We start from the raw sequence: 20,675 nt of genomic DNA, 5'->3' as shown, positions 1-20,675 counted from the left end.
ATCTATGTGCCTGTGGTTCTGTCAGTGTGATCATGTGATGTATCTGACCCCAGGAATGTGTCAATAAAGTTTCCCCTTCCTGGGACAATGAATTCACGGTGTTCTTATTTCAATTTCCAGGAGTGTAGTTTTTGTTGATTTTTATTAATTAATAAAATATACATTACACACACACACCCACACCCACCCACCCACCCACCCACCCACCCACACACACACACACACACACAAACAAACACAAACACTCCACCGTAGTTCACTGCTGTTTACTGCTGCACTTGTCGCACCACACTCGCCTTCGATTCTCATATTTGCTACATACTGCTGTCTCACAAGCTGAACAAACAGTAGCAGTATGGTTTCCTTTACACGAGGTACGAATTTTACACTTCTCTCTCTTAGTTGCCCTCTGTGGTCCGCCTTTAGTGTCTGCGTGATTCTGGTCTTGCTCTTTATTTCTTGATGATACATACTGCGCTCGTAGCTCTTCACACAAATCAAAAATATTCTTCCGCCTGCTAGGTCGCGTACCAGTCACTTCCTTATACAACACCCAGGAATTTATGGCAGCCAAATCAAGAATAGTGTAAAATACATGCATTGGCCAACGTCTTGTACCGGCTTTTGTGGAGTACATCTTTGTAATTTGATCGACAACGTCGACCCCAAATTTTGTTTCATTGTAGAATTGCACTATTTCAGGAGTCTTCTTCTGACTATCGGACAGGGATACATGAGAGTGAAGTGAACTCAGTAACAAAGCATTCTCCTTTGTTTTCCCTTGATAAACTGTTAGTGTTGATCCATCATCAGTCTTATACACAATAGTCGAGTGGAGTGGTTGTTTTCTGGTCTCTGCAGCAGTAGGCACCTCACTTTGATTACGGTTGAAAGTACCTACTAAAGTTGTGGATGCTGCCCTCAGACGGTTTGCAAGGCTTAACGAAGTAAAGTAATTGTCAGAAGTGACATTTAAACTTTTGCCTACGTATGGTCCCATGAACCTAAGAACAACATTTTCACCTACGCCTTGGTCAGATGGTCGAAGGCACCAGTGTATGGGAATCCATTCAGTATGTATTTACTACAAATACCTACAAGTAACCAGAATTTTATGCTAACTTATCTGGCTTGTTTGCAATATATTGTGTGAATGGGCATCTTGTTTTAGACGGCAAAAGTTGTTCATCAACTGTAAGATAAGGTTCTGCTTAATAGCATGACACACTGTTTTCTATTAAACCATTCCAAGTATCTGCGACAAGAGCAAATTTGTCAGCCTTGAGGCGTTCAGATCTAGTGGACTTTGTGTCAGACCTCATATACTTCATTATTTCGATAACTCTGTTACGTCCCATAGTTTGTCCGAAAAACGGCGGATCCCATACTGTTGACCATAGACTTTTGAGAGGAAAATTCTTTGCCCCATACACTCCTCTTGCATACATTATGGCGACAAAAGCATCGAGTTCTTGTGTCTACTGTCCAGGGATCGTCTTGTGTTCGGTGACGAGCCTCAGCTTTAGTACAGTGCTTAACGTCGCGCATCATGGAAGCACTGAAAATTAATCGCCAAGTTTCCCACTTTGAATTTTCCTTTTAGCATATGATGTTGGTCCTGAGCTCTCCCGCAAAATGTTATGACTTTGTAGACCACCTGAAAACATATGAAAAAAGAACAGTATTTTTATAACGTGTTATGTACTGATATTATATGAGAATACCTGTTCTTGTAATTTTACTAAGTAAAACTCTACACAAAGAGCAGAAATATTACTGACCTGCATTAGATCCCACTGGTACAATTTCCCACAAAGTCCCATCTTTTGCTGTATCTTTTTCTCCAGTAGGTGGCCCAGTATCATTGTTTGACTGACCTCTGGGGGAAGGAAATGTTGTCCTGGTTGTTGACCTTTTAGAGCTAGAATTTGGAACATCAGAAGGCATGCTGGATGTAGAAGCTTCACTTTCCCCTAAATTTAGTGGAAAACTGTCCTGGGCTGTGTTTACATCATCACATTCGTTGCATGAATCATATTCTTTATCTGCACACACTGGAACTAATACACTTTTTTCATTGTCCTGTTCGCTGTCGGAAAACTCAAATTCTTCACCTGAACTTTCACCTTCTATTTTTCTCAGTTCTGCTAGTATTTCAGAGTCTGTCTGCCGCTTCTTGTATTCGTAGCTCATGACTGCAGGGACGACTCTGAGATACCGTCACAACAGACAATATCTGAAATCCTTGCGTCAACTAACCAACAATCAGCGCTGGATTGAATGACATTGTTGTCGCATATTTGAACAACAAAGGGACAATAGTTGATGTGATTTCATTCGCAGTATTGCAAAGAACTAGCCTCTAAATACAGAGAAATGTTGGAGGGGCCAAATTGGCCCTGCCCTCCTTCTAGGTGGTAAGCTTCATATTTCACAACCTAATAAAAATAGGACACTCCAAAACGCGGTGGTTAATATTTCATATGACTGATGAAAAGTCACAAAATATCAAGTCAGTCGAACTTACGATTTGCTCAGAAAACAAGTGAAAAGATCGAAAAGGGGCCAATTAGGCCCCTCGGTCCTACTAGTGTTAAACTTCTCAACTCTCCAAAGCCAATAAATAACAGCTGTGTAGGTACTTACTTTCTAGCAAGATTCCAAGAGCTAACCACTGGACTGGAATGTGTTCATTGTTAATAGTTCTGTACACCGCTTCTAAATGGTTACTAGCATCTCCCGCCGATAATCACCACCACAACAAAACAGGAATACATTTTTAATCAATAGGGAAAAAGCCACACAAACATTTAACTCTCAAACTTGCAAGGCAACAAATGAAATAAATTGGTGTTTACCTTTTCAGTTCCATTTCTTTTATTCAAAATGGTTCAAATGGCTCTGAGCACTATGGGACTTAACTTCTGAGGTCATCAGTCCCCTAGAATTTAGAACTACTTAAACCTAACTAACCTAAGGGCATCACACACATCCATGCCCGAGGCAGGATTCGAACCTGCGACCGTAGTGATCACGTGGTTCCAAACAGAAGCGCCTCGAACCGCATGGCCACACAGGGCGGACTTTCTTTTATTCAAAACCATCTCCAGCTAACTAAGGATTCGCACCTATTCTCTGGAGCCTCTTTTCACTGATTAATAGGTCCCTCACTAATCCGCGATACCTACTGAGAAAAACGGGGAAGTATCTTAGCAGAGTTCAACGTCCGTGCTCGAGATGGCACTTCCGAATGGTTTGTAGGTTGTCCGTACCGGATAAGACACATGCTTAATTACGAAGGATCAGTAACGTCAGACTGCCGAAATGGTAACAGCTTTAAAATACCATCTCCGTCCCATAGGGCCACGAATTGGCTCCTCAACCCAACGAGAGCTGCCGGCGGACTCCTAGATTTTGCGCGTTCCAAACCACTCCACTGAATTGTTTAACTCTAGCTGAGTACTCCGCGTTGCCCTGGTAGGCATTTATTTCAGTCTTCTATCAGTGCATCTCCTCCTTACACCTCTCTCTGTCCATCTCGTCCTGTCCCCTCTCGCTGTCCATCTCTTCCTCCTCCCTGACTCTCTCCATCTCCTCCTATTCTCTTTCTGTCTCTATCTCCTCCTCTCCCCTCTCTGTCCATCTCCCTTTTCTCTGCCAGTTTCTTCCTCCCCCTCTCCATCTCCACCCGTTTCTCCACTTTCTCTCTAACCATGTACTCCTCTTTCCTCTCTCCTCTCATATTCTCCTCTTCCTTTTCTATCCAGTTCCCTCTCCCCCTCTCTCTGACAATCTCCTAGAGCTCCCTATCGGTATCTATCTCAACGTGCACCCACTCTGTCTGTCCATCTTAATCTCCTCCTTCTGTCTCCACGTTATCACACCCAACCGAATAGGAGTTAGCTGGTTCTTACCCCCCCCCCCCCCCCACAATATTTCTTTCCAGATAGGGTGTGAAATGTGCAACATGTTTAGTGGTTTGGCAGGAGCTTCTTACTCATGGGTTTGTCCACGTACGCTAAATTTTGAGTTTTCACAAAACATCACCAGTCTTGAAGATATGGTATTGTATTAAATTTCACGTGGCTTTCTTTCGTTTCACTTCAAGAGTGACCTGTTTTGCGCACCATGGGATAGCAGTTTCGCCGGTCGGAGTGGCGGAGCGGTTCTAGGCGCTACAGTCCGGAACCACGCTGCTGCTGCGGTCGCAGGTTCGAATCCTGCCTCGGGCATGGATGTGTGTGATGTCCTTAGGTTAGTTACGTTTAAGTAGTTCTAAGTTCTAGGGGAATGATGACCTCAGATGTTAAGTCCCATAGTGCTCAGAGCCATTTGAACCTTTTTGATAGCAGTTTCGTCTGTTATTCATCTGTTGTTATAATCTCTCGATTACTGTCGATACTATTTTTTTAATTGAAGTGACATCTGGTCTAAACTTACATAGTTTGGAAAGATTATGTATTATGAAGTCGTGAAGCGAAGTGTTGCCTCCCTTTTTAAAACAGATATTTTTTCTATGATTCTCAGTCAATCTGGGTGTTAGGTTTTTCAGTCTCGCTACAACAATCCTTGTAGCTGTCATGATGCTCCCAATTTGCTCAGAATTAGTAGTCACAAATGGTCACTGAATGTTTTCGCAAACGTTGGCCCCTGAACTAATTCCCTGAAATAAAATTCGGAAAAAGCATTTAGTGGAATTTTTTTATCATCAGTCTTCTGATCTGCTTGATGCAGCTCGCTACGAATCCCTCTTCTGTGCCAATATCTTCATATCAGAATGACACTTGCAAACTACGTCCTCAGTTGTTTGTTGGATGTATTCCAAACTCTGTCTTCTTCGACAGTTTTTACCTCTACAGCTTCCTCTAATACTATCGAAGTTGTTCCGTGATGGCCGGCCGGAGTGGCCGAGCGGTTCTAGGCGCTACAATCTGGAACCGCCCGACCGCTACAGTCGCAGGTTCGAATCCTGCTTCTGGCATCGATGTGTTTGATGTCCTTAGGTTAGTGAGGTTTAAGTAGTTCTAAGTTCTAGAGGACCGATGAGCTCAGAAGTTAAGTCCCATAGTGCTCAGAGCCATTTGAACCATTTGCAATAAATGCTCAAAATGATGTCAGTCAACCTCAGTGCATTTGGAAATAAGTGAAACGACATTCCTCTCAACAGCGAGTAATTCGGCTTCCGTAATGTTCGCACATGCATTGCCAATGGACTGCCGCATGTTGTCAGGCGTTGTCGGTGGATCACGACAGCAAATATCCTTCAACTTTCCCCACAGAAAGAAATCCGGGGACGTCAGATCCGGTGAACATGCGGGGCCATGGTATGGTGTGAGTTATGTGCCGGACATCCATCATGTTGGAAGTACATCGCCATTCTGTCATGCAGTGAAACGACTTGTAGTAACATCGATAGAAGTTACATAGGAAATCAACATACATTGCACCATTCAGATTGCCATCTATAAAATGGGGGCCAATTATCCTTCCTCCCATAATGCCGCACCATACATTAAGCCGCCAAGGTCGCTGATGTTCCACTTGTGGCAGCCATCGTGGATTTTCCGTTGCCCAGTAGTGCATATTATGCCAGTTTACGTTACCGCTGTTGGTGAGTGACGCTTCATCGCTAAATAGAACGCGTGCAAAAAATCTGTCATCGTCCCGTTATTTCTCTTGTGCCCAGTGGCAGAACTGTGCACGACGTTCAAAGTCGTTGCCATGCAATTCCTGGTGCGTAGAAATATGGTACGGGTGCAACCGATTTTGATGTAGCATTCTCAACAACGACGTTTTTGAGATTCCCGATTCTCGCGCAATTTGTCTGCTAGTGATGTGCGGATTAGCCGCGACAGCAGCTAAAGCACCTACTTGGGAATCATCATTTGTTGCAGGTCGTGGTTGACGTTTCACGTTTCACATGTGGCTGAACGCTTCCTGCTTCCTTAAATATTGTAGCTATCCGGCGACCTCCGGACACTTGAATAATGTCGTCCAGGATACTGAGCAGCATACATAGCACACGGCCTTTGGGCATTTTGATCACAGTAGCCATACATCAACACGATAAAAGTTCTGTTATAACATAAATTTAAAAAAAAGCTTTGAAGCTACGTACGTCCATGTGTAATAAAGCTGGGTTCTGAAATACCATATTTGGGAAAATAATCTGTACACAATATGTTGTCAGAGTATTTTCAACGTACCTAATGAAAATTTCTAAACAATCATGATTAGTGTAGTTATTTATTTCACTTGCATTTGTTTTATGTTTTAAATTGTTATTTCACGTTTTAAACGTATTTTTTTGTTTACTGTTCACATCTATGAATTTTGCTAATTGAGAATAGTAAGTAACTCATCCTTATAATACAAAATCATTACAATAATGATAACCTATGAATAAATGCTTAAAACATAACGTTTTCTTACACAACCCACATAAAATGAACGAAATTTCTTCTCATAATACACATGACAAAGAGCAAAGTGTACAACAAATTCAACAGCACTTCAAATTGTGCCGGATGATTCTCTAAATATCCTGATTTGTATCAAGCATATACCAATACACTGATAAGCTTTTATGAAAAGGATTACTAATGACTGTAGCCTAATTATATTTTTTCTCAAGTGGAGGTTGGCATCAAAATCATTCAACTGAACTAGATTTGAAAAGTTCCTCACAAAGTTCTTCCAAATTCAGAATCCGTGTATGTTCCACATACGTACCTGTGGCAGCGAGTCCTCTGGGATCACCAGATGAACAAATTTCTTTTATTGTCCTCGGGTACGATGGTAAAAACGGTTTTTTTCACTTTGACAACCCGTCTATTCATAGTTTTAAAAGAAACTAATACAGAGTTTGGACCGAGAATTCGAAGCCCCAAATGTCCTTGTGTCAGCATCGAAATCTGGTAAACATTCGTCTGAATGGGTCAGAAGATATTTGAAACATGTTTTCTTTCCCAGTGAGGGAGAAAAATCGGTATTATAGTTAGATTCTTAGGGCTGTTAGTACAAAAGAACCGTGTAGAACATCGTACCTGAAGGCAAGGAACTTTTTCATCTTGTGACCCACAGAGCTCGACGGCACGGGTTCCGTCGTGAGATGTATATGGCTTTCGATGTTGGAAGAAGAACTTTGTGAGAAGATTATGAGATATAGTTCTGTTGAATGATTTTGATATCAATCTGCGCTCGAGAAAAAATATAATTAAGATGCAGTCGCTAGCACATAATCAATCCTTTTCGCCAGGACTTTGCAGTGTACTGATATATGCCTGATACAAATCAGGATATTTAGAGATCACCTACTACAATTTGACATCCTGCTAAACTCTGTTGTATATTGTATTCTCCGTCATGTATATTATCTGAAGAAATTTCGTTCATTCGGTCTGCATTGTGTGAGAAAAAGTTATGTTTTAAGCATTTATTTACAGATTATCATTATTTTAATGATTTTGTCTGGTAATATTGAGTTGCTAATCATTTTCAATTAACAACATACGCGCATGCGAACGGTAAAGTAATAAGCCAAAAAGATACGGAATGTCGAACGTAAAATAACAATTTAAAAATAAAACAAAATATAAGTAAAATAAATAAATAGACTATGGATGATTATTTGGATATTTTAATTAGGTATACCGAAAATACTCTAACTGCGCATTGGTTAAAGATTATTGTTCCAAAAACGGTATTTCAGAAATCAGCTTTATTACACATGGATGTATGAAGTTTGAAAGCTTCTTTAATTTGTTTTCATTTTTCAAAATTACTTAATTGTTATAAGGTATTTTGAAAAATTTCAGATTATTAAAAAATTCGATTACACAGTTTCCAAGGTTACATATCAACTTTAATATTACAAACGTTTTTATATAGCATTGCTTCGAAGAGGTTACCTACGAACATAAAATTCGAAATTACCCTTTGAGGTGTGTTTTGCTCCTTAAAAGTGAAATTGGGCACAAACAAAAAAATACGTATTGCATTATTTTGTCCCCTTTACACACCTGCCAAACTTCACCAAAATCGTTTATTGACACTTCGGAATGTTTCCCTGTGAGTCATGAATGAACCTTCAATCACTCGAGAAACGTATTGGATTTGAGAAAAGTGTCAAACCTAACAATGTGCTTATAAACGCATAGTAATTGTCATATCCTGCTCGCCCACGCTATTGTTTTTCACCACATTCAGCAATCAGCTGTGTGAAGCCTAGGGGGAGAAGAGTGATCTGCCAAAGACTGCTCTCTATCGGATCTCCAGAAGAAATTTCCAGACAGATATTCTTATCACAGTCCCCAGACAGAATCTCCTTCGTCGTGTCCCGAGCCGAAGTGCACTCTAAATAGAGTTCTTTCTCCTTTCTATAAGTCTACCTAATTCCTATTCGCCAAATAAAAAAGGTTCTGCAAATTGCTGGCTAATGATTTTTTTTAACAAGACAACTCTCTCGGTGCTACCAAAATTTTGAAACACTAACCAATCATTACACACCTCCGCACACAGTTCTTAAACAATTCTGAGCTACGCTCCAACTCCTCAGATAAATTTGCTACTTCAGCGAATACGTCCACATTTCTTGGAAATGTGACTTCTCTTACTCTGCTATTTTTTTTTAGATTAGCCAACGAGGTACCTTCTTACAACTTTTCATGCCAGGAGATATTCACACCGAATAAAAAACGGCTCCAGGAAATGAGCTCATCGATTACAAAGAGAAAAGAATTCTTGACCACAATGCAGGTCTGTTACCTCACACGGAATGCCCAGATTTTCACCTGTCATCTATTTCCCTTCATTCACCATTCCCGGAAAGCAACTCGTCAGCACAAACAAGGTCCCTTTTCAGTGTGTTCTGGCCAGGTTTCTGCTTGTAAAAATTAAGACTCTTCGCGAGTGCAAGTGTTCATCATTTTAGGTTATATGACTTCTGTGAATGTAGCCTTGGACCCCATATTGCACAGAATGCATTATGTGAAACACTGTAGAAATGCGTCTCATGGACACAAGCACCGACAGTGGCTGGGACGCTGGCCGGCCTCTACTTACTCTGAGCGGCCAGCTCGTCTCATCCCCTTTCGGTTTCCTCTGAAAGGTGGGCGGAAACTAGCAGGGGGTCGGTCCGAAGGCCAAGTCACTCACCTGTGTCATTGCACCCAGCCTGACTCATCACATACCAAGTTAAACTACAGAGAAAATTACATGCAGAGTAGCAACCAGAAAGAGAAGAAATTCATGTTTAAGCAGATGGTTTGATCCTCGCAATCATTTATGTTATTAATTACAAGTGTTAATTATTTTATTAATTGTTGGACGGTAATTCATACAGTAGTGAATTTAAATCAATAATGAATTACACGTGAGACATCCATTCTGGCAATGGACTGGTGCGTACCACTACCTACAAATTACAGCTCTTAGCTACCCCGCGAGAATGCGACAGAACTGCGCACTGCCTTTTTGGAGGAAGTTGAGAGGAATACGTCGACAATGACAGTGTGCAACGATCTCTGTATGATGAATTTGGTATCTAGGGTTAAGAAGAACAGCACAAACCCCCCCAGCAGAAGGTGTGTAAGTCACCACCTTGATCGGAACCTGGATTTATGACAATGGGTCCTTTTCTCTGACGAGTTTATCTGATAGCTGGGCCGACCGTGGTGGCCGATCGGTTCTAGGTGCTTCAGTCTAGAACCACGCAGCTGCTGCGGTCGCGGGTTAGAATCCTGCCTCGGGTATGGATGTGTGTGATGTCCTTAGGTTAGTTAGGTTTAAGTAGTTCTAAGTTCTAGGGGACTCATGACCTCAGAAGTTATGTCCCATAGTGCTCAGAGCCATTTGAACCTGACAGCTGGTGGACGTCGAAGAACGCAGAGACAGTCCAGTAATTATGCAGTTACCAGGTATGTAGTACCATGTGTCCAGATGGAACGAGAGTCAGTCGTGTCTTAGGCCTGTATGAATGTCGGACACCTTTCTTCGCTACAAAAATCACTCTGAGCACTATGGAACCTCACATCTCAGGTCACCAGTCCCCTAGACTTAGAACTACTTAAACCTAAATAACCTAAGGACATCACACAATCCATGCCCGAGGCAGTATTCGAACCTGCGGCCGTAGCAATCGCGCGGCTCCGGACTGATGCGCCTAGAACCACTCGCCCACAGCGGCCGGCTTTCTTCGCTACTCGAGGGTGATTTGAGGGCTGTTTGTTGTTGAGACAGGATCCTCCTCCCTGTTTTCCAGCTCCACAGTCAATATTTCGGTGATAGGTTCGTTCTTCAAGATGATATGTGAAAGAAGAATGCACCCACCTCATGATCACCATTCTCCAGGGTTCTGGAATAAACTGAAAGGAATGGTTCACAGTGCATTGTAATGGAACGGGGCATATATCTAAGGAGACAAAAATTTTAATGTTAGGTGCTGTGGTTACGCGCAGAAACGGTGTGAGTGCTGGTTCAGAAGTGGAAAGTAGGTGGCCGACAGGTACGCTCACAGAAAAGGTTTAGAGGTTGAGAAAGCTCTTTGTATGTGACCCAGCCGGTCTCAGACTGACACCGAGCAAAGCTTTTGATCGCACTGGAGTGGAGCCATCGTTTCAGTCGGTCTTGTGCATCTACAGAACCCACCAAAAACTGAATCAACGAATCATAACCCTGCATTTAAACTATGTATGTACATTTAATAAACAGCTGCTTCCTAATTTCAAGAAACATAAGCATAAACAGTGGGCCTCCCACAGTCATCTGGAAGCATTAATCACTTTTTCAGAATTACAGTTAATATAGATTACATTGGCAATTGCAGTAGCGTGGAAGAGTTTACTGGCCCCTGATTGGCATGTACACACATTCATTGTACGGGCTGGTAAGAAGACGATACTAAACACGAAAGCACATCGTCTTGGGCATTCTGGGGCAGAGATCGCCCAAGACTTCTGCCTCGACACTCGCGAGATGGTGGATATATTTCATTACAGTGGTACACAACATTGGTGACGTGTTGTGTATCGTTTACCTTCCTCCACTGACGTCTCTATTCGGGAAAAGTTCATGGCCTATCCAATTTAGTGCTAATAATTAGGGTGAGATATAAATAATGCTTCCGAAACGGTAAAAAAATGTATTATCTGGGGTGCATGAAAACTGTAATCAGTAACAATCTAATCCTGATTTAGTTCTGCTTATTTCGGGTTGGGAACCCGGCGGCGACTTCGGCATTTCTGTTAGTTCTTGCTGATATTGTCCCAAGTGCTGTAGGCAGAGTGTTGGGCGTATCCGTTGTGCGACAGGGTACAGACGTGAGGGTATAGATAGGCATCGATTGCGATTGAGCAGTCTTTTAAACCCATAATATATATACTTTATAACATCGCAATATATTGACGTGAACCAGATCGAGCATGTCTGGAGATAACTGAAGCATCCAGTCCCTCGTTGCAGGGAAGCTCCTGGCACACTGGATGATCTCAGTGGAAGACATGCCAAAGAGGATGCAACTATGCTGACCAACACGGTATTCAGCGCTACTCACCTGAGTACTTGATTTCACAGGTGTGCACTTTGGGAAAGCATGACCTTGTTTTGGTTATTGTCTTTCTTTATTTGTAAGTAATGTTTTTTCATAAGTTTGTTAATGCATTCCCCCTACACCTACAATCTAAGCCTACAGTCAATATAAAGAAATTTCTAAAGGAAGAGAAATTACTTCATAAATCATAGGGATAGAGGAACATGCTGGGTGGAACACGTTTATCTGTCAATACGGCAACGCATGAAGCTTTCAGTGACTCCCCTAGCAGAATATAATCCATCTTCCACGAAACATTAAGGAATTCTAGTCACGTATTTACAAAATCTATAAATGGTGCCCAAGTTAATATCAAGACACTCATGGAGGAGACAGGGACTGAAACTGAGGTTAGCAAAGAAAAAGCAATAACGGTGGTCTCAATTTTCAAATGTTCCTTTAGAAATGAAAATCCAGAGGTACTGCCCCAATTTAACTCCGCACCACTGCAAAGATGAACAGTATGGATATTCGTGTCAGTTGTGTGCGGAAAGAGATGAAACCGCTACAACTGAACAAAACTTCAGGGCGCGATGAATCACTATCAAATTCTATAGCGAATTTACAGCTTTGTTAGCTCCTCTTTGAAATACGATCTACTATATATCCTTTAAACTAAAAATCGTGTCTAGCAGTTGGGAGAACGCACAGATCATATTCGTCTACAAGAAGGGTAGCAGAAGTGATCCACAAATTTAATGTCAAATTTCATTGACATGCTTTGTTGTAGAATCTTAGAACACATTCTGAGCTCAAACGCAACGATGTATCTCGAACAGAATTACATCCTCCAAGCCAATCATCAAGAATTCCGAAAACAACGATCATGGGTGTCTCAAGTCACACTCACACGACATACTGAAAGCCATGGATCAAGGCAGTCCAAATTTACGCTTATTATTAAATATACGATCGTACGGGGTATAAAGCGGATTTTGTGATTGTACAGAGGATTTTTTGACAGGTAGGATGCAGCAAGTTAAAAAAATGGTTAAAATGGCTCTGAGCACTATGGGACTTAACATCTATGGTCATCAGTCCCCTAGAACTTAGAACTACTTAAACCTAACTAACCTAAGGACGTCACACAACACCCAGCCATCACGAGGCAGAGAAAATCCCTGACCCCGCCGGGAATCGAACCCGGGAACCCGGGCGTGGGCAGCGAGAACGCTACCGCACGGCCGCAGCAAGTTATCTTGGACGTAGAGTCATCGGCAGACGTAACTTGTGGTGTGCCCCAAGAAAGTATGCTGAGACACTTGCTCATGTTGTATATTAATGATCTTGCAGACAATATTAATAGTAACCTCAGGATTTTCACAGATGATAAACTTATATATCATAAGGCACTGTCTGAAAAAAGGTGCAGAAATATTCAGTCAGGTCTTGGATACGATTTAAGAATGGTGCAAAGATCGGCAACTTGCTTTAAATATTCAAAAATGCAAATGTTGCATTTCATAAAATGAAAAAACGTAGTAATCTATGACTACATTGTTAATGAGTCACAACTAGAATCGACCAATTCGTAGAAATACCTAGACGTAACACTTTGTAGGTATAATAAACGGGTCGGCCGATGTGGACGAGCGGCTCTAGGCGCTCCAGTCTGGAACCGCGCGACCGCTACTGTCGCAGGTTCGAATCCTGCCTCGGGCATTGATGTGTGTGATGTCCTTAGGTTAGTTAGGTTTAAGTAGTTCTAAGTTCTAGGCGACTGACGACCTCAGATATTAAGTCCCATAATGCTCTGAGCCGTTTTGATAAGAAATGGATTGATCACATAGGGTCTGTCGTAGGTAAAGCAGATGGCAGACTTCGTTTAATTGGTAGAATATTAGGGAAGTGCAGTCAGTCTACAAATGAGACTGCTTGCGACTCATGCTGTAATATCGCTCAAGTGTGTGATATCTGTGCCAAATAGGACCAGCAGGGTATATTAAAAGTAGACGACCGCCAAAAACTTGGTACAGCTGGAAAGACTACGATCTTGATACGGCGTATGCCACTTGGAGGATAGTAGATGTGCTGATAATGGTTTTGACGTCGTCCGCTAAGACGTAGCGTAATGGCATAGCGACCAGAGCGTCATATGTGTCTACCCTTTAATATGTAATGCTCACAGCGAGAGGGCTCAGTGTGGTGCAGAAGTGTGAAGTAAGGAGGCACTCATGCCACGGAGACGTACTCGCGCTTCCTTGCAGCCAACTGAGCGAGTTTGAAAGGGGTCAAACTGTGGCTTTCCGAGTGACGGAATGGTCCTTCCGGAGAATTGCCACACAAGTCGGACGTGCTGCGTTAGTTGTGCAACGAAGCTGGTATCAGTGGTCACGTGAACATTCTCACAACAGTAGACGAGGTTTTTCACAGAGCACAGACACCCGCCAGGATCGTCGTATTGTAAGGGCAGCAGTGGCAGATTGTACAGCTACCACACTAAAGGTGAGAGGACTTGTGAGCCCATATGTGTCAACACTAAATGCTACGAACCGGTTATTAGCAGTGAGACTACGGGCACGCACACCTCTAGCCCGTCTTCTGGTCTCGCCACAGCAGCGATGTGCACGGCTCGACGGGTGTTGTCAGAGGATCACTTGGAAGATGGAACGGTGCGCCGTGGTCTTCGGTCTTGTGCCGCCCCAGACCTTACGGTCTAAGGTGCGGTAAGCTACAATTCACATTTAGAGATATTTGCAGAGAACGGCAGCACGAATGGTCATAGGTTTTTTAATACGTGGAACAGAGATTATGAAGAAATTGAGTTGGAAGCCTGATAGACAAAACTACGCTCCTGGAAATTGAAATAAGAACACCGTGAATTCATTGTCCCAGGAAGGGAAAACTTTATTGTCACATTCCTGGGGTCAGATACATCACATGATCACACTGACAGAACCACAGGCACATAGACACAGGCAACAGAGCATGCACAATGTCGGCACTAGTACAGTGTATATCCACCTTTCGCAGCAATGCAGGCTGCTATTCTCCCATGGAGACGATCGTAGAGATGCTGGATGTAGTCTTGTGGAACGGCTTGCTATGCCATTTCCACCTGGCGCCTCAGTTGGACCAGCGTTCGTGCTGGACGTGCAGACCGCGTGAGACGACGCTTCATCCAGTCCCAAACATGCTCGATGGGGGACAGATCCGGAGATCTTGCAGGCCAGGGTAGTTGACTTACACCTTCTAGAGCACGTTGGGTGGCATGGGATACATGCGGACGTGCATTGTCGTGTTGGAACAGCAAGTTCCCTAGCCGGTCTAGGAATGGAAGAACGATGGGTTCGATGACGGTTTGGATGTACCGTGCACTATTCAGTGTCCCCTCGACGATCACCAGAGGTGTACGGCCAGTGTAGGAGATCGCTCCCCACACCATGATGCCGGGTGTTGGCCCTGTGTGCCTCGGTCGTATGCAGTCCTGATTGTGGCGCTCACCTGCACGTCGCCAAACACGCATACGACCATCATTGGCACCAAGGCAGAAGCGACTCTCATCGCTGAAGACGACACGTCTCCATTCGTCCCTCCATTTACGCCTGTCGCGACACCACTGGAGGCGGGCTGCATAATGTTGGGGCGTGAGCGGAAGACGGCCTAACGGTTTGCGGGACCGTAGCCCAGTTTCATGGAGACGGTTGCGAATGGTCGTCGCCGATACCCCAGGAGCAACAGTGTCCCTAATTTGCTGGGAAGTGGCGGTGCGGTCCCCTACGGCACTGCCTAGGATCCTACGGTCTTGGCGTGCATCCGTCCGTCGCTGCGGTCCGGTCCCAGGTCGACGGGCACGTGCACCTTCCGCCGACCACTGGCGACAACATCGATGTACTGTGGAGACCTCACGCCCCAGCTAGCGCCATTCGACGGCCAACACCGCGGTTCCTGGTGTGTCCGCTGTGCCGTGCGTGTGACCATTGCTTGTACAGCCCTCTCGCAGTTTCCGGAGCAAGTATGGTGGGTCTGACACACCGGTGTCAATGTGTTCTTTTTTCCATTTCCAGGAGTGTATTTCTCTGCCTTCACAAGCTGCGACATCGTCGCGAAAAAACAGAGGCCCGTATATGTAATAAGTTTCCTCTGATTTACGTCTATGGTCACGAACGCTTTGTTAACAGATTACCGGTTTCGGTCTTTAATGACCATCATCAGATCTGCAGCAAAAATGGGAAAAGACATAAATACACTAGCAACCTGTATACAGCTTAAGAACAATACATAGACCATAATGAATGTGCAGCACATGTTTTCTTTCATTTGTGCTTGTTTAATATTACCCGGTGCACTATCAACGGTGTTTAATATTTATGTCATTGTTTAGAATATTGGCACTAGAGCATATGTCAACCACTGTTTCTTAACTCTTCCTCTTTTTAACAATATTACTTTTGTTGTGTTCTTCTTTTTGTTGTTTTGTATTACTGTAATGCCTTTTATACGTTATAAGCTTATTACAGACTTCAACTATTGTATCCCCCTTCATTTTCGCTGTTTCAATTAATTATTGAAAACTAGTGTATGCCGATATTAGCGACATCTGGTGAACTTAACAACACAAACATCGTGTGGCTACTGTACGCTTCTTTTAAACAGTAGTACTATTGACAACATGAGTCGTGCATGTGATGTTATTTGTATGTATCTGACGATGCTGGTGCTGATTCCGCATTTGTCATTTGACGATGCCACTATGGCTGAAGTACATTAGGACTTTGTTTTTATGAAACAGGTATGCCTTTAAAGCGCACAAATGTAAATTTTGTCAATACTACTTTTCATTATGGTCTATGTATTGTTCTTAACCTATATACAGTTTATGACTGTATTTATGTGTTTTCCCATTTTTGTTACAGATCTGATGATGGTCATTACAGACCAAAACCGGTAATCTGATAACAAAAAGTTTGTGACCATAGACGTAAATTAAGGGAAACTTATTCCTTTGCCATTTATTTTACAGTGTTTTGCAGAGTATGGATGCGGATGTAGGTGTAAATCCATACACGTTCGCTGACATATAACTGGTGCAAGATCTGTTTTGAGGCGTTCAGGTGTGCTGGTGAGTTTGTTCACGTGGCGTGCTTTACGCAGGCGCTGTGGGAGGCGAAGATGCTGGAGGACGGCGTGCTGCTGAGCCACGTGAGCGGGGACGGCGCGGGCGGCTTCCCCGGCGCCGTGCTGGCCGAGGTCTCCTACCGGCTGCCGCGCGACTCGGTGCTGCCGGAGCTGTGGGTAGACATGACGGCCGTCGCCACCGCGCCCACACCGCTCGACATGAGCCTCGCGCTGCCCTTCAATCTGGCGGGCCACGTGAGTCACCCGCTGCCGCGCCTGGGGACACCGTGTCCAACCTGAAGTATCGATAGTTCCCTCATGACTGGTATCATAAGGAAAGTTTCGAACCCATAACGGTATCGAGTATACAGTATCGATTTCTCGAGGTATAGAGACCTACCCAAATAGAACATGGTGCCCAATCAGAAGTATCGATAGTTCCTTCATGAGTGGAATCATAATGAAAGTATCGTACTCAAACGGTATCGAGTATCCAGTATCGATTCCTCGACATATCGAGATTTACGACGATAGAACATGGTTTCCAACCAGAAGTATCGACAGTTCCCTCGTGAGTGGTATCAAAGGAAAGTATCGTACCCATAAGGGTATCGAATATACAGTATCGATTCCTCAGGTATCGAGACTTACCCCGATAGAAAATGTAGGGTGGATGCTGTTGTGGTTGGCAGGAGAGCCAACAGTATAGTTAAAGGAGGCTGAAATGCACGCGTCTGCGCTCACGCAGGCTGGCGTGAGGTCTGGAACATGACAAGGGAATTAGAATTGAGAAAAACGGACGTAGCTGGTGGAATACTTAACTTTAATCCATTCATGGAAAACGTCGCTCTTTATGGTACATGATTCACAATATCAATAGTACGCATACTGGCGCCTTGCTAGGTCGTAGCAAATAACGTAGCTGAAGGCTATGCTAACTATCGTCTCGGCAAATGAGAGCGTAGAAGTCAGTGAACCACCGCTAGCAAAGTCGGCAGTACAACTGGGGCCGAGTGCTAGGAAGTCTCTCTAGACCTGCCGTGTGGAGGCGCTCTGTCTGCAATCACTGATAGTGGTGACACGCGCGTCTCGACGTATACTAACGGACCGCGGCCGATTTAAAGGCTACCACCTAGCAAGTGTGGAGTCTGGCGGTGACACCACAGATGCTATCAGAAACTTCTCATAATTAGAGACTAGAAGGAGCCATCTGTACTTGCTTTGAAGGAACTTTTAATAGCCAAGGTCACATTCAACACTGTTTATTCGGGATGACCGGTTTCAACAGTTACTAGCGTCATCTTATGATCTGTGTAAAGTGATGAATTTACATAAAGTACATGTACAGTCATGATTTATATCTGCCATTGCAAACGGAGAAATGGAATTTCTACATTTTCACACCTTCACAAAACTTGTTGTTGTGCATCCTGTTCCGTTATGGCTGTAACATTTATGTCATGTTGACATTACAGTGGATAGTATGTTGCACATTCCACACAGGTTTGTTAAAAATAAAAACAGATGTAGCACGCATAAAAACAACACAGCTGAAAAGCACCTGTGCAACTAGGGCTCTCCACACACTTAGCATTCCACTTACGCTTGTTAGATGTTGAAATGCATAACAGTGCACCTTTATGCACGTGTTTACGTGTACATGACGTGTGAAATGCATCATGGATCAATATTATTTGAAGTACACAGTTCAAGTGACTGACTGTAAGGCACAAATTAGGAGTGCAAATAATTGCAGCACTATACGCCTCTTACATAGGCATCTGAAAACCAGAACGTACATTTGTTTACATTTTATTTAAAATTACAAATTTCATTGAGAGCAGGGCTTTAACATTTGAAAATTATATTGGTTTTTAAGTAAAAAGTGTTCATACACTTCTAGATGAAGTTCTTGCTTACAATATGCTTTATTGAGAGGATTTTAGTATTTATTTTATTATATTACTGAATGTTAATGTTCTGTCGTTCATATTTTCCACTAAACTCACATGCAAATTTTGTACAAATGATAAATATATATGCGTTAAGTATTGTATATTTGATGAATTTTATATTTATATGAAGTAGATATTCGACCAGAACGGTAAAAAGAAAAAAAATAATAATAATGTCCAAAGCAAGACCCGAACCAGCGATCGCGAGCTTACCAATCTCACGCAAACCGATAGAGCCACACTGACCGTCGAACACTGCCTTCCGCCGAGTGAATTAAATTCACTCAAGAACCTCAAATTCACTTTGCTGGAGAATTTTCGAGAACCGCTTTGAACTGCCTTGGGATATTATCATCTGACTGCGAACTTCACGTACCATAAACATAAAAAAATTACAAAAATCCGCTTCAATTCAATTTATTGCTATGAATTTTAGATCTGTTATCTGGAACCTCTGAAAACGTCGTACATATTCAATAATCATGGTGACATACAACGTTTTATATTATGTATGTAGCTGCAAATCATGTTAACAGCAACCATTGGTAATATTAATGTAGAAATAGAATAGAACATTTGAAAAAATGCAAAATAAAAGGAATTAACTCTAGTTTCAAGAGAATACTATTCTACATCACCCACACTGATATGTGCCTACCTTCTCAATCCCCTCGTCTCCAGTTACCCGTGGAGGATGGCCATAGCATTCTTTCTTTTCTTTTTTATCTTATTTATATACGTATCTATTTGAAGTTCCTCTTAATTAAATTTATGTGTGCGTATCGTTATCTATAACTCAGGAAACGCTTCCTGTGACGTATTGACATTATTCAGAGACTCCGCTTGATCTTATAGACTGAAAGTTAAGCAGTTGCCTGTCAGGTATTCGGTGTGCTATCATGTTGACTGTAGTCCACAAGGCCTGTGATCGGTTGCAGGCGCACCCGGAGCTCTTGGGTCTGAACCCAAATGGATTCTGTAAAGGGATGATGCGGTTAATAGCGTTCTTAAGATTGTAGAAAATTCAACGACGAAGTATGCAGTCGCACTCATGATTGACGTAGCAGGTGCATTTGACAATCTTTAGTGGCTTGCGCTGTTCGCACACCTTCGAGAGCTCAGCGTGGTCCCCAGATATCTGTAGAAGAGCTTCGTAGAGTATTGTAGTTAATGTAGCGTCTAGTGGCTTGCGGGGCACAGCAAGGTAACCAAAAAGGTTACTAAGCCCGCAGCTCGTGGTCCAGTGGCTGGTTTTGCTGCCTCTGGACCACGGGGTCTCGGATTCAATTCACGGCCGTGTTGGGGGTTTTCTCTGACCGGGAACTTGGTGTTTGTGTTGTCCTCATCATTTCATCATCATCATCATTATCATCATCATTATCTTCATTCGTGAATGTGGCTAAAATTGGACCGTGTAAAGACTGGGACATTGTACGGGCGCTCATGACCACGCAGTTAAGCGCCCCACAAACTAAACATCATCATCATAATCAGAAAAATTACTAAGGGCTGTCCTCAAGGTTCCATAAGTAGTCCACTGCTCTGGACATTTTCTTAGTGTTGAACCTCTATTACATGATTTAGAAGGGGCAGATGCTGCAGAAGGTGCATACACAGATCACAACCCTATAGTGTCTGCAGACTCCAGGGCGAGACTTGAGAAAAAGGAGAACGTTGCGCTTGCACAGATGCAGCATTGGTGCAAAAGCAACAAACTGATTATAGCTGTTCATAAAACCACATACATACTTCTGAAAGGAAGACTTTCTGCTACCAGAAATCCTTCCGTGAGGCTTGACGGATACCTGTAAAACGCGACACTGTTTGTAGATATTTAGGCATTCTTTTAGACGAGCAAAGAAACTTTCTAGAACACGTAAAATCTGTTATTCAGAAAGCGGTCAAAATTATACACTCCTGGAAATTGAAATAAGAACACTGTGAATTCATTGTCCCAGGAAGGGGAAACTTTATTGACACATTCCTGGGGTCAAATACATCACATGATCACACTGACAGAACCACAGGCACATAGACACAGGCAACAGAGCATGCACAATGTCGGCACTAGTACA

At 43.0% G+C, this 20,675-nt stretch overlaps 1 protein-coding gene across 1 annotated transcript in view; it reads left to right on the top strand.

The window, feature by feature from the left end:
* The window catches only part of LOC126335855 (galactose mutarotase-like), a 37,006-nt gene extending 20,061 nt beyond the window's left edge, over positions 1 to 16,945 (top strand). Inside the window, exon 3 of the mRNA XM_049999327.1 lies at positions 16,682 to 16,945. Within this exon, the coding sequence (XP_049855284.1) occupies positions 16,682 to 16,945 (264 nt within the window). The remainder of the gene's footprint in view (positions 1 to 16,681) is intronic.
* Positions 16,946 to 20,675: the final 3,730 nt, after the last annotated feature.

The sequence above is a fragment of the Schistocerca gregaria genome, chromosome 2 (genome assembly GCF_023897955.1).
Source record: "Schistocerca gregaria isolate iqSchGreg1 chromosome 2, iqSchGreg1.2, whole genome shotgun sequence".
Classification (NCBI taxonomy): Eukaryota; Metazoa; Arthropoda; class Insecta; order Orthoptera; family Acrididae; genus Schistocerca; species Schistocerca gregaria.
This window is presented reverse-complemented; position numbering and strand designations above follow the sequence as displayed.